The sequence below is a fragment of the Hyaena hyaena genome, unplaced genomic scaffold (assembly GCF_003009895.1).
Source record: "Hyaena hyaena isolate Hyena2069 unplaced genomic scaffold, ASM300989v1 scaffold_407, whole genome shotgun sequence".
NCBI lineage: Eukaryota > Metazoa > Chordata > Mammalia > Carnivora > Hyaenidae > Hyaena > Hyaena hyaena.
In genome coordinates this window covers 706,463-718,947 of record NW_024081037.1, presented here as the reverse complement: position 1 = coordinate 718,947, position 12,485 = coordinate 706,463, and the positions used below count along the sequence as shown (strand labels likewise).

At 34.2% G+C, this 12,485-nt stretch overlaps 1 protein-coding gene across 2 annotated transcripts in view; it reads left to right on the top strand.

Moving 5' to 3' along the window:
• The window catches only part of TBC1D23 (TBC1 domain family member 23), a 64,098-nt gene that overhangs the window by 47,246 nt on the left and 4,367 nt on the right, over positions 1–12,485 (top strand). Inside the window, exons 13-16 of one of the 2 annotated variants that reach the window (XM_039251953.1) lie at positions 247–356; positions 3,777–3,916; positions 5,343–5,387; positions 9,199–9,287. In XM_039251953.1, coding sequence (XP_039107884.1) covers positions 247–356; positions 3,777–3,916; positions 5,343–5,387; positions 9,199–9,287 — 384 coding nt within the window. The remainder of the gene's footprint in view (positions 1–246; positions 357–3,776; positions 3,917–5,342; positions 5,388–9,198; positions 9,288–12,485) is intronic. The other variant, XM_039251954.1, reaches the window with a different exon arrangement.

Genomic DNA, 12,485 nt, shown 5'->3' with positions numbered 1-12,485 from the left:
TCATCCTCACGGTCAGTTAAGAAAAACTCTAGTTGTACAGAGGGTTTTAAAAGGAAAAGGTGGCAGCTTTCTATAGCTTAGAGTCCTTCACTTCTTTAGAGAGGTGCAGAAAAAACATCTGTAATTACATCTTTGGATACTTTTTCATTCAGCTGTGACAAGTTTATTATATTCTCTGGTAACAAATCTTTCCAAAGGGAGTTGATATGTGAGTTGTTTTTTTCCCCACTTCTTGTTTATTTTAAGCACTGCAGCAGCACCTGGCGGACATTAATGTGGATGGACCAGAAAATGGATATGGCCACTGGATTGCTAGTACCTCAGGCTCAAGAAGCAGTATCAATTCTTCTGTTGATGTAAGTGTATGTGTAGAATATGTAACCAGTTTTGAATAAATGCTCAGAAAATGTGACTAACTATTAAGCACTCACTGTAACCTAAGTAGAGTCAAAATATTTCAAACATGTATAGTGAGGAGTCATGTTGTTGCATGGTTAATGTTCTGATGGAATAGGCCTGCGCAGTTCAACTGGCCGGGAGTCCACTTGTCCACTTGTTAAACTCTGATTTCTCCCTGTCCGGCTGCAGTTTGGTATCTGGTGGCAGTTTTCTGCCCAGCTTAAATATCAGTGGAGATAATACTGAGTCCTTTAACTAGCTGGGACTCTCAAGTGATCTCATTCTAGGAATCTCCCAATTAGTATGAGCCAGAAGAATACTGAGGCTTATGGTCATATCTCCAGCAGACCACATCTATACCCCTCCCCACCACAAATTTACATGATCAGAACTTCAGTCCATGCCTGTTTGAGAATGTGCCAGGCAGAAGACTGGAACTGATTGCCAATCCCATTATATTTGATTTTTAGTTAAAGAGATGTATGTTACTGCAAGGTTTTGCTATAGTGGGTAAATTCACTTTTCTGTGCTGCTTTGGAAATAATTGGGCAGTAAGTCTTTTGTGGTTTCTCAAGAATATTTTATGTCAGTTGAATTAAATGTCATTAAATCATTTTCTTAACAAGTAAGGGTCCACATCTTCCTTAATGATCATTCTTTAAAACAGAACTAGAAGGAAACTGCAGTACAGGTTTTTACTACTAGCTTAGGTTTTCTGGTCTGGCTTATTGGTGTTCAGGTTTTATCTCTACCTCTCAACGTTCATCATGATCTTCAATAAGATCTTTTCAGCTCTGGTTTCTCCCTGTACAACAGAGATGATAATAACAACTTTGTTCACAATGATGTAAGGATTAAATGTGTAAGTGTGTGTATAGCATTGTACTGGTCACATATTTAATAGCAGTTATTATAAAATTATAATTCATTAGATGATTAATTACAGATTATTTTCAGCTACATAAGTCAAAGCATATTGTCAAACTACCAACAGATAAGGCTTCTCTGAGAATTAGGTTTTCAATTTAATCATTTTGGTGTTTAAGAGCTTTTCATGTAAGATCACTATCTAATAAACATTTGCAGTGTTTTTATTTTGAATAGCTAAATAGTATTCCACTGTATGGATATATTATAATTTATTCAGTTTGTTCCCTGTTGAATATTTTCATTGCTTTTATTTGTCTTTTTGTGTTATAAACATTTTTTGTCTTTTTGTGATTAATTTTCCAGTAATATATGTACATACGCCATGATTATTTAGCCCCAGAAGTACAAATACTTGATCAAAAGATTACATGTCAGGATTCTTGAATTCTGCATTATCATCAAATGGCCCTTTAAAAAAAATATTCTTCTAATTTATATTGCCACCCACTTATAATGTTGGATAGTGATTCTGTTCAAGTTTCTGTTTTCAGATTTGAAAAACAATGATGGAGGCTGTTAAAGGAACTATCTTAAAGATGTGTTATATTAAAAAATACCAAATAAGTTAATTTCCATAGTCGGTTTAGTTTGATTTCAAATTTGGACATGGAAATAGAAATATGGTTTTTGTGTTGTTTAGTTAATAACTTATTTCACTTTAAAATAAAAATTACAAAAAAAAAAAAGGAGGGCCGCCTGGGTGGCTCAGTCGTTAAGCGGCCGACTTCAGCTCAGGTCATGATCTCGTGGTCCGTGGGTTCGAGCTCCGTGTCGGGCTCTGTGCTGACAGCTCAGAGCCTGGAGCCTGTTTTAGATTCTGTGTCTCCCTCTCTCTCTGACCCTCCCCCACTCATACTCTGTCTCTCTCTGTCTCAAAAATAAACATTAAAAAAAATAATAAAAAAAATAAAAATTACATGTTTATTTTAGCATCATATGTAAATATGAAAGTATAAGAAAACAACTGCTACTCATATTTTGAAATATTTCCTTCAAATATTTTTAATGCATGTTTATTTTATTTTATTTTAAAAATGGTGATCAGAGTGTACATATAGACTTATTTTCTGCTTTTTTGCACTGAACATATGAACATTTTCTAACATTTTAAGATGTTTTAAAAGTTTAAAAAGTGATGGGGATTAAGGAATACACTTGTCATGATGAGCATTGGGTGTTGTATGGGAAGTATTGAATCACTATATTGTACACCAGAATCTAATATTACACTATATGTTAACTAACTGGAATTAAAATAAAAACTTAAAAAAAATTTTAAAGCATTTTTAAAACAAATTTGTATAAATTTCCATCCAATAGTACCGAAGTCCTAGGGTGCTTTCTAATTATTTCTTTCTCTTAAGTTCTGAAGAGGAATTAATGGGCAAAAGATAGGCATACTTCTTGTGGTACCCGGGTGGCTCAGTTGGTTAAGCATCTGACTCTTGATCTTGGCTCAGGTCACGATCTTCACCATTCTGATATCAAGCCCTACATTGGTCTCTTCACTAACAGCATGGTGCCTGCTTAGGATTCTCTCTCTCTTCTGTACCCCTCTCCACCCCTCCCTTGTTCACATGGATATACTCCCTCTCTCAAAAAGTAAACAAACATTAAAAAACAAAAAGATAGGCACACTTTTAAACTGATACCTATTGCCAGCTTGCCCTCTAAGGAATATAGGAGCAATTCCATGAAACAGTTTAAGAATTATATTCACATGTGTTACATTAGGTATATAAGGATAGTTTTTCTTGAGAAAATTAAAGGCCTAAGGGAAAATATTTAAACAGCAAAATTTTACAATGAATAAATGTTTAAAAATTTAGCTAAATGAATGATATTCTGATTATATATTTGCTTATTTTTATGGAGTAATTGAAGAAAAGGTCAATAACTTAATTTTTTATTGAGTAAGGAAGGTAGTTTCAGACTTTACACAATTTGTATGTGCAACATATATCCTCATTTTTCATTTCTAACTCCCATCCCTAAAATGGTTTTACCTAGTGTATTGGTCAGTTAGGGCTGCCATAACAAAATATAACCAAGTAGTTGGTTGGCTTAAATCACAGAAGTCTATTTTCTTACAGTTCTGGAGGCTGCAGGTCTAGAATCAAAGGGTTGACAGATTTAATTATATGTCCTCAGGTCTCTCTCTTTGGCTTGCAGATGACTGCTGTTTTGCTCTTTCTGGACGTACATGGTCCTGTGTATGTGGTCTCCCCCTCTTCCTGTAAGGACACCATCATACTGGATCAGGGCCCAACTGTATGACCACATTTAGCCTTAGTTTAATATCTCTGCATGCAGTCATTATCTGAGGTGAACTAGGTGTTATAACTTTAACATATGGACACAATTCAGTTCGTAACATCTAATGTGTGTCTGTTAATCATTAGGAGAACAGTTAATTCATTAGTAAGTTCTTTTTTTTTTTTTTTCAGGGCGAATCTTCTAATGGCACAAATGATAGAGGAATGAAATCACTAGTAAATAAAATGACTGTTGCTTTGAAGACCAAGTCTGTTAATGTTAGGGAAAAAGTTATCAGTTTTATTGAGAACACATCAACTCCTGTGGACCGGTGAGTTGCTAATATGGTATGAATTTATGATGGGCAACTAAGGAAACATGCCTTAATGGTAAATGATAGTTGAATTCAATGTGTTCTAGAAAAGAATCATAAAGTACATTTTTAATTGGATAATTTCAGTTTTCATTATAATTGCAAAATGTCCTTTATTGCTATAAAATTTAACTGCAAAGATTTCCCTCTTCCCCTACTGCTCAGAATAAAACTCAAATAATGATTCTGCCCTTTTATACCATTCATTAAGAAAAATATTAAGATGCCATTATGTATTACACTTCATATAGTAGCTGTTTCCCACATGTCTGATGGATGGGAATCATCTACTAAATGCAGTAATCTCAAAGCAGAAACCTCTTCTCCTCCTCCAGGAATTTATAACCTAGAAAATTTGGTCATGCTAAATAAAGCCAAAACCTAATTTCTTTCTATCTTTTCTAAAATTAATTAATTTTTAAAGTAATCTCTACACCCAACATGGGGCTCAAACTCATGACCTGGAGATTAAGAGTTGGAAGCTCCACTGACTGAGCCAGCCAGGTGCCCCAAAAACCCATTTTCTTAAGTTTAAGAGTTTAGATCTTCATAGAATTTTGTTCACAGAATATAAATGACTTCTCTTTTCCCATGAATTACAAATGAAGGACACAGTTTGGTAAGTTTGTCTGTTACAGTTTTTCTTACTGGAACTGTGCTGTCCATAATGTTTTCTCCTCCACATATTAGTCTAATTCATCTTCTTGTTGCTACAGTTTAAAACTAACGTAATAATTCCAGCATAGAATTTTGTTTCTAAGCAAGCCTGATCTTGAAAATGTGTGATATTAATTTCACTTTCTTCTTTTGCAGTATCCTAGGAAAGTTGAAATATTTGATGTTAAGAATTGAATGTCAAGAATTTACTCTTTGTTACTTTATTAGTTATAATCCCTATGCATACAAAAGTACATTTTCCTCCATTTAGTAAGTAGCAAAGAAGAGAATAGGTTATTTTCACAAATCCAAAAAAATTATACCTGTCTAAAATGGTCAACTGATAAATAATATTAAAGTGTTTTATCAAGCCTGAAACTCTTCTTTGCTCATTAAAGTTCTGTCTGTTTTCAAAAGCCTATAACTTTTTTTACTTTTAGTGTATTCTGAATTAGAGTACTATTGATACATTTGGTAGCATGAACATTTAAAATCTTATTTTAAAATGAACTAGTGATAACTCTGACTTAAAGAGACTATTGACTTTGGTAAAAGAGTCAGTTGAAACTGGCTTTTGTTCATTTTTCTTTGTACTTGGGTTGATCGAAACATTTTCTTTATAATGTACTCTCTGGGTTAGAAAAAGTGATTATACAATATTTTTGTTTTAAAGCTGTTGTATTTTTAATGATCATTTTGTTCTGTCCTCTGCCTCGATTTGCTATAGAATGTCTTTCAATCTTCCTTGGCCAGACAGAGCATGTACAGAGCGGTAAGCCAATGAGTAGAGCAGCTTCATGGGACCATCCCTTTCCTTTAGCATGCCTCTTGCTGTCTATAAGCCTCACGCTGGCTTGGCTTAAATTTCATGCAGCTGTTTCAAATGCTAAATTTTTCTTATTCTGCTTTTGGGAGTGTGAGATTGATTGAGCTGTTATTTGGTTTTTGCTTGATCATTTTAATTTTTTTTTTCCTTGCATGCTTCTTTATATCTCCCATTCCTCAGATGAAAATCAAGTACATTCAAATCCAAGAACTTCATAAAACCTGCAGTTTTTATTCTGAGAGGAAGGTGAAACAAAGAAAATAATTAGTCTCAGAGCTGACAGAGTGTTAGCTTTGGAGATCATGTATTTCTATCTCCTGCCCTAACAATATAGAGTATTATAGCACCTAACAAAGGGCATTGCTCATAGTTCAAAATTAATTCAAGTTAATTTGTTAACTTGTTAACAAAGAGTTGTTAATTCAAGTATGTTATGTAATTTTATGACTTATTTTAGATTTTTCTTAATTCTATTTGTGTATTTAGGTTAGTGATTTAACATATAAATCAATTCCAAAGAACCACAATTCTTTAGTTTTCCATGAAAGAAGTTAGGTCATGGTGGACATGATGTATAATCCATCTCTTTGTCCCTAGTAACATGAGGTACTTGTCATTAGATTATATAAATCTAAAGTTTAAAAATCTACTAAATCTCAATTAGAGTGCACAGAAGTATTCTACTAACTTAATACTTTTACATAGCTTTATAGTTTTTATACCTATAGCATTTTTCTACAGTTTATTTTTTTTTTAAGTTTACTTTGAGAGAGAGACAATCCCAGGCAGGCTCCATGCTGTCAGTACAGAGCCCAGTGCAGGGTTCAGTCCCACGAACCATGAGATCATGACCTGAGCCAAAATAAAGTCAGACGCCTAACCAACTGAGCGAACAAAATGCCCCATTATGCAGTTTAAATTAGAATATCAATTACAGCAATTATCTATAGACATTTTAAAAGAAATTCTAGTCATATTTTAAATATAAGTTAAGCTTTGGAATTATGGAGTTGACATTTTCTTTGGTTGTTTCAGTATTTTCAGTGACTAGAAGTAACATTTAAAAAAAAATTTTTTTTAATGTTTTATTTAATTCTAGGAGAGAGAGAGAGACAGCGTGAGCAGGGGAGGGTCAGAGAGAGAGGGAGTCACAGACTGAAACAGTCTCCAGGCTCTGAGCTGGCAGTCAGCACAGAGCCGGGCGCGGGGCTTGAACCCACGAACCACGAGACCATGACCTAAGCAAAAGTCGAACGCTTAACCAACTAAGCCACCCAGGCGCCCCCTAGAAGTAACATTTTTAAAAGCAATAGTTCTCTCTCAACTTAGTGGCAAGAGTTTTTATCTATTGTGACTATACTTGCACAATGCCAATTATAAAGCTTCTATTTCTATTATAATTTTATTTGAGACTATTTTAAAGGCATTTGCTTTTAAAATTATAATCTACTTGTGATTCATTTTTCTACTTTCTCTTGTTATAGGACCATTGAATTAATCTAATTTTAACTCCCAAGTTTTCTTCCAAATTCTTAAATTTTAAAAATTTAATTTATTTTCTCTGATCTACAGGTAAATATATCTGTCTTGAAAATAGAAATTAGTGAAAAATTAGAAAGATTTGGGTTTCTTTCTGAGCTCAGTAAATAAATTAGAACTTCGCCAAACTATGTTATAGATATTTCTATTATTACTTCAGCTAAAAAAGTATACATATACTGCTTTTTAAAGAGAGTCCAGCCAGTGAATTTCATTAATTTTTTAAAAAGTTTTTAAATGTTTATTTATTTTCGAGAGAGAGAGACAGAGCCCAAGTTGGGAAGGGGTAGGGAGGGAGAGGGAGACACAGAATCCAAAGCAGGCTCTAGACTCCTAGCTGTCAGCACAGAGCCTGACACAGGGCTTGAACCCACGAACTGCAAGATCATGACCTGAGCTGAAGTTGGCACTTAACTCACTAAGCCACCCAGGTGCCCTGAATTTCATTAATTTTTAGCCAATATTTAAGAACTAACCCAGTAATCTTTAGCAATCTTTATAAAACCTGCATTGTATTATAAATGTAGGTCAATAATGAGTAGGTTTTTAAAAAACTTTTCATTTTGCATACTTGAATTCTGGTTCATACATTAACTGTAAACATTATCATTGTTACTTTTGATGTTACATCAGTTTAATTATGCTTTAATGTCAGGAGAGAACCAATAATTTAATCATACATTTTTATAATCTAGATGGAACTAAAGTATTTTTAGACACAGCTATATTATCTTTGCTTCTGTCTTTTATAAGTAGGCTGATTCTGAGTTTCATAGGTGTTTGAATTATTTATTTCACTTTCTCTAATGAGTATAGTTTGATAATTTACTGAATAACTTTGTATTAGATATGTTCTAACATAAAATGATTTCATGATTTAACTTAAACTGTAAATTATGTATTATGATTAGTTTATAATTCCCAAAGAGTGTTATACACTTAGTTCTCATTCATTTAGAAACTCCCTAGTTTTCTATTGAGGAATGTTGTTTTGGGAGAAGTAAGGATTTAAGCCTAATTCAACAAAATTAGGCCATGATAATATTTTGATTGATGATATGTATTATTTAAAATACAGATTTGATCTCTATCTTCTGGAAAAATTGAATTTAAGATTAAAGACATGTAACCCCAATTTTTTCCATATTGGACGATCTTTTGATATATGATCAAAAAACAAATAAATAAAAATAAGCCAGTTTTACTTCATTGTAGATAATCGTGTTGGAAGCTTTATCTTACAAATACACGATGCTTTTTCTCCAAAAACATGTATGTTGGAATATTTTAATTTTTCTTCTTGGTTTGTTTGAGATTACCTGAAAAGTACTGAGGTATAAATTTTTATATTAAAAAGAAAGAGGTCATAATTCCTGCAAGAACTAATCAAGTTTACTGTTTATGCTTCTGCCACTTGAAAAAGAAAGGCAGATTAATTTTATGGTTTATTTGCATTTATGTAAAAGAACTAGTAGCATGTTAGTTTCTATTAAAGCAAAAGTAATAGAAAGAAAGAAATAAAACATTAGAAAATAAAAAAATAAAAAAATAAATAAATATGCAATCTAAAAAAAAAAGCAAAAGTAATAGTAAAAAAAAGGATTATAATGTGGTGAGCATGGGGTAATATATAGAATTGTTCAACCATGTTGTTGTACAACTGAAACTATGATTTAAAAAAATGGGAAGAAAAATCTTAAGATATTTGCCCCCATATAAGAAAGCATTAACACTCCTTCTAGAATTGGAATATTCAGGTCCATATTTTACCTAATGTGCATAGCACTTGCTAGATGCAAGGCATTGTTCTAAGAGCTTTACAAAATATTAACTAATTTAATTCTCTGAGTAACCTTGAAGGATAGATACTGTTGTTACTACCGTTTTACAGATCCAAAAACAGAATCACAGAGGTTCAGTGACTTCCCCAAAGCTACACTGATCTAAGCACTAGTTTCAATATGAATATTAAAATTGTTTTAAAATTTAATTTTTACAGATTGAAAGCATTCAGCCTATCAAGACATTATGCCACTTTTGCTAACATGATTTCCTTATCTTGTTACAGTTTCCTTAATGTATCTATTCTAGAACTGGGTGGTATATGGGGGCAAGGGACAAAGAATGTATAAATTTTGTTTAAATATTCAAATGATACTTGAAAATCTTTGGTAACTTCTTAAGTGTTCATTTCCCCTCTAAAATTCTTTGAATATAGGCATGTGAGCAGCAGCGACAGAGTGGGCAAGCCTTACCGTGGTGTAAAGCCTGTTTTCAGCATTGGGGATGAAGAAGAATACGACACAGGTGTAGTAATACACTTATCTGTAGACACTTTCATCAGCACCAGGAGTGATTAGAAAGATCATTCTGAGACTAGCCAAACTTTAGGGGGGGAACAAAGGACACAGTGAGTGAGATTCTGTCAAGGAGATTTTAGAGTCTGTAGTTTTTCCCAAGAGTTTGATTTTAGACCTCTTAAGTTATGCCTATTAGAATTCAAGCAGAAATGCTGAGTAGGCAGTTGATTATAGGAGTCTTTAGCTGAAGAGAGAAGCTCTAATAAACTGGTGGTGATATGGGAATTACCTATGTTGAAATAGGATTTAAATCCATGGGATTTGATTGAAACTCCCTTGGTCCGTCTACCTAGGAGATTGAGAGTTGTGGGACTAAAGTTTAGGGAATTCCAAAATTGACACATCTGAAAAGAGCCTTTTTATTTTTTTCTTTCTTTTTTTTTTAATAGTTTATTGTCAAGTTGGTTTCCATATAACACCCAGTGCTCATCCCCACAAGTGCCCTCCTCCATGCCCATCAACCCCCTTCCCCTCTCCCCCAATCCCATCAGCCCTCAGTTTGTTCTCAGCATTCAAGAGTCTCTCATGGTTTGCCTCCCTCCCTCTCCCCAACTATTTTCCGCTTCTCCTCCCCCATGGTCCTCTGTTAAGTTCCTCCTAATCCTCCCATATGTGCAAACATATGGTATCTGTCCTTTTCTGCCTGACTTATTTCCCTCAGCATAACACCCTCAAGGTCCATCCATGTTGCTATACATGGCCAGATTTCATTGTTTCTCATTGCCATGTAGTATTCCATCGTATAGATAAACCATATCTTCTTGATCCATTCATCCGTTGATGGACACTTAGGCTTGGAAAGAGCCTTTTTAAATTGGAGGCAGTATCCTGAAGGGCCACAAGGTGGGGATATTGTACCAGGCAAATTTTATCATTCTCTGGTTGTCTTTATATTTTTAAAAATGATGTATTGCTTTGGTTCATAATGCTGCTGCCAAAATTACCCTGGTTAAGTAATATAATGAATGTTAATATGTGTATTGGGTTAGGAAAAATAAAGCAGTAAATCAATGTAGGAAATAAAAGAAAAAACCCTTTCCAAATTTCTCCTTGTTTTTCTGCTTAGTAATACATGTTGCATATTTTCCATCCCAGCCCATATTCCACCTTAGTTCTCTATCACATGAACATACCATAAGCTATTTAATCAGTCTTCTCAAAATTCAGACTGGTAGTTTTCCAGGGTTTTTGTTTGCTTGTTTGTTTCAAATGGCAGTAGATATTTTTATACACATCTATCTGAACTTTTGTAATAGAGGTTATATGCTTAGCAGTAAGATTACTAGATTATAGGGAACCACATTTGACATTTTAATAAATATTTACAAAATTAACTTCCCATAAACTTGCTTTGACATAAATGAAATTGTCTGTGTGCCGTCTCGTTGCTTTTCTCCTTTCCCCTCTGTTTTTGTTGCTATTTTCCTGTTATTCATCAGTCTCTCCCTGCATATTTCCCTGAATATTTCAGCCCCTTTCTTTAACAACTTTCATTTCACTCTTTTAAACCCCAAGACGCAAAGAGATGAATAAATTATAGTATATATCCATTTGTCCTATATTTACATTGTGGGAAATTGTACACTAATGAAAATGAGAACCCTAGAGCTGTGTGTGTCAACATGGATAAGTTTTACAGTGTTGGGAGTGAAGAAGCAGTTGCAGAAGAATACAATTGAAAGGTCTACTGTTTATATAAATGTTACTTAAAATGCAAAATACTACTGTATATTCTTTCTACTGATAACAAATTCAGGTTATCACTGTTTGTTAATGGGCAAAAAGGAATATGATTGGCAGAGATATATGAGGGTTTCACTTAAAATTTTTTTTTTTCCTATTTTAGAGAGAGAGGCAGGGGGCAAATGGGGGAGAGGGGGAGAGGGAGAGAATACTAAGCAGTCTCCACGCTCAGCGCAGAGACCTTACATAGAGCTTGATGCCACGATCCTGGGATCATGACCCGAGCAGAAATCAAATCAAGAGTCACATGCTCAACCAACTGAGCCAGCCAGGCATCCTGGGTTGCACATTTTGATTTAAGCTGAAAGTGTATACATATATGAGATTTCCTTTTTTATTGTGTCTGTTTGTATTTTGAAATATTTCTTGGAAAGGGAGGACCCTTTGTAATTATTAACCCTAGGGCCTGTAATTCCCCTTTCTTAAATTAGAAAAACAAAGTAATTGGAATGTCTTACAGTTCTCTCATGGAAAAATAAACTACTAAGGAGATTTTTACTTACTTATCCAAGGATGAATTTTTGTTGTTTTAACTAAAATCAAAAACCAGCAAGAGGAAAAGAACTTGGCCATCTTTGCCCTCAAGATAGATGCTTATTGGACAATTTAGCCATCTTTCCATGGTCTAGACATAGATTAGAGTCATGTTACATAAAGCAAAAAAGTTGGAATTCCTCAATTTAGGCTTTTTAAAATTTATTTACATTATTTTTAATTTTTATTTATTTTTGATGTTTATTTTTGAGAGAGAGAGAGAGAGAGAGACAGTGTGAGTAGGGAAGGGGCATAGAGAGAGGGAGACACAGAATCCAAAGCAGGCTCCGGGCTCTGAGCTGTCAGTACAGAGCCTGACATGGGGCTTGAACTCACCTGAGCCAAAGTCAGATGCTTAACTTACTGAGCCACCCAGGTGCCTTTTTATTTTTTATTGAAGTATAGTTGACACACTTTGTTAAAGGTGTATTCTTAGTATTTTCACCTGACTTTTTTTTTTTTTTTACACATTTATTTATTTTTGAGAGACAGAGTGAGACAGAGTGTGAGCAGGTGAGGGGCAGAGAGAGAAGGAACCATAGAATCCGAAGCAGCCTCCAGGTTCTGAGCAAGCATTCAGCACAGAGCCCGGCACGGGGCGCAAACCCACGAACCGTGAAATCATGACATGAACCAAAGTTGGACACTTAACTGACTGAGCTACCCTGGCGCTCCGTCACCTGACTTTCTTACCATGTAGCCTAATGCTTCATAACAATATTTCTGTATTATGCCAATGGCATAAGGAAATATAGTAACAGGATTTGAATTGTTCCCCCCACCCCCCAAACCATATGCTTAAAATAATCAAATTTTTCTTGGCTGTTAAGAAATGTCTCACTTATAAATTTGGTAATTCCCACATTTA